The following is a 524-nucleotide window of genomic DNA, read 5'->3' as shown; positions in this document are numbered from 1 at the left end:
GTGCACACCCCTCATCGTCGATCCTGATTACAACGTGTACGAAGCGCTCTTACCCAGAACGCTTCCTCCAACTTCCATCCCTACTACTGCAGCAGCTCCAACGGCTCCCCCAACACCGACACCTACAGCATCGCCTACTCCAGGACCCACTCGTACCCCTACCCAAGCACCTTCAACGACTCCAACAACTCCCCCAACACCGACACCTCCATCACCCTGGACGGAGCAAACCGACGCTGGTTCCCGTGACTGGCAGTCGATCGCGTCCTCGTCGGATGGCACGGTACGTGATTGGATCAAGGCCATGACGCAAGGGGGAAGATGCCCCTGTCCTTGATGGTGGTTGCATCGTGTGTGCATGAAGCGTTGTTATACGATGCTCGATCTGACGCACCCTGGTCGACATGGTATCCCATTATGCACAGAAACTTGCCGCCGTGGTGTTCGATGGCTATATCTATACGTCGACCGACGCGGGCGTCAACTGGACGGAGCGAACCGACGCTGGCTTACGTGAATGGAAC

The 524-nt window shown here is 57.3% G+C and overlaps 1 protein-coding gene across 1 annotated transcript in view; it reads right to left on the bottom strand.

Moving 5' to 3' along the window:
- NGA_0393100 (uncharacterized protein) overlaps positions 1-524 on the bottom strand; it is a 1,432-nt gene that overhangs the window by 615 nt on the left and 293 nt on the right. Inside the window, exon 1 of the mRNA XM_005855048.1 lies at positions 504-524. This exon is cut by the window's right edge and continues 293 nt beyond it. Coding sequence (XP_005855110.1) covers positions 504-524 — 21 coding nt within the window. The remainder of the gene's footprint in view (positions 1-503) is intronic.

This window comes from Nannochloropsis gaditana (genome assembly GCF_000240725.1).
Source record: "Nannochloropsis gaditana CCMP526 unplaced genomic scaffold scaffold306, whole genome shotgun sequence".
In the NCBI taxonomy this organism is placed as follows: domain Eukaryota; class Eustigmatophyceae; order Eustigmatales; family Monodopsidaceae; genus Microchloropsis; species Microchloropsis gaditana.
This window is presented reverse-complemented; position numbering and strand designations above follow the sequence as displayed.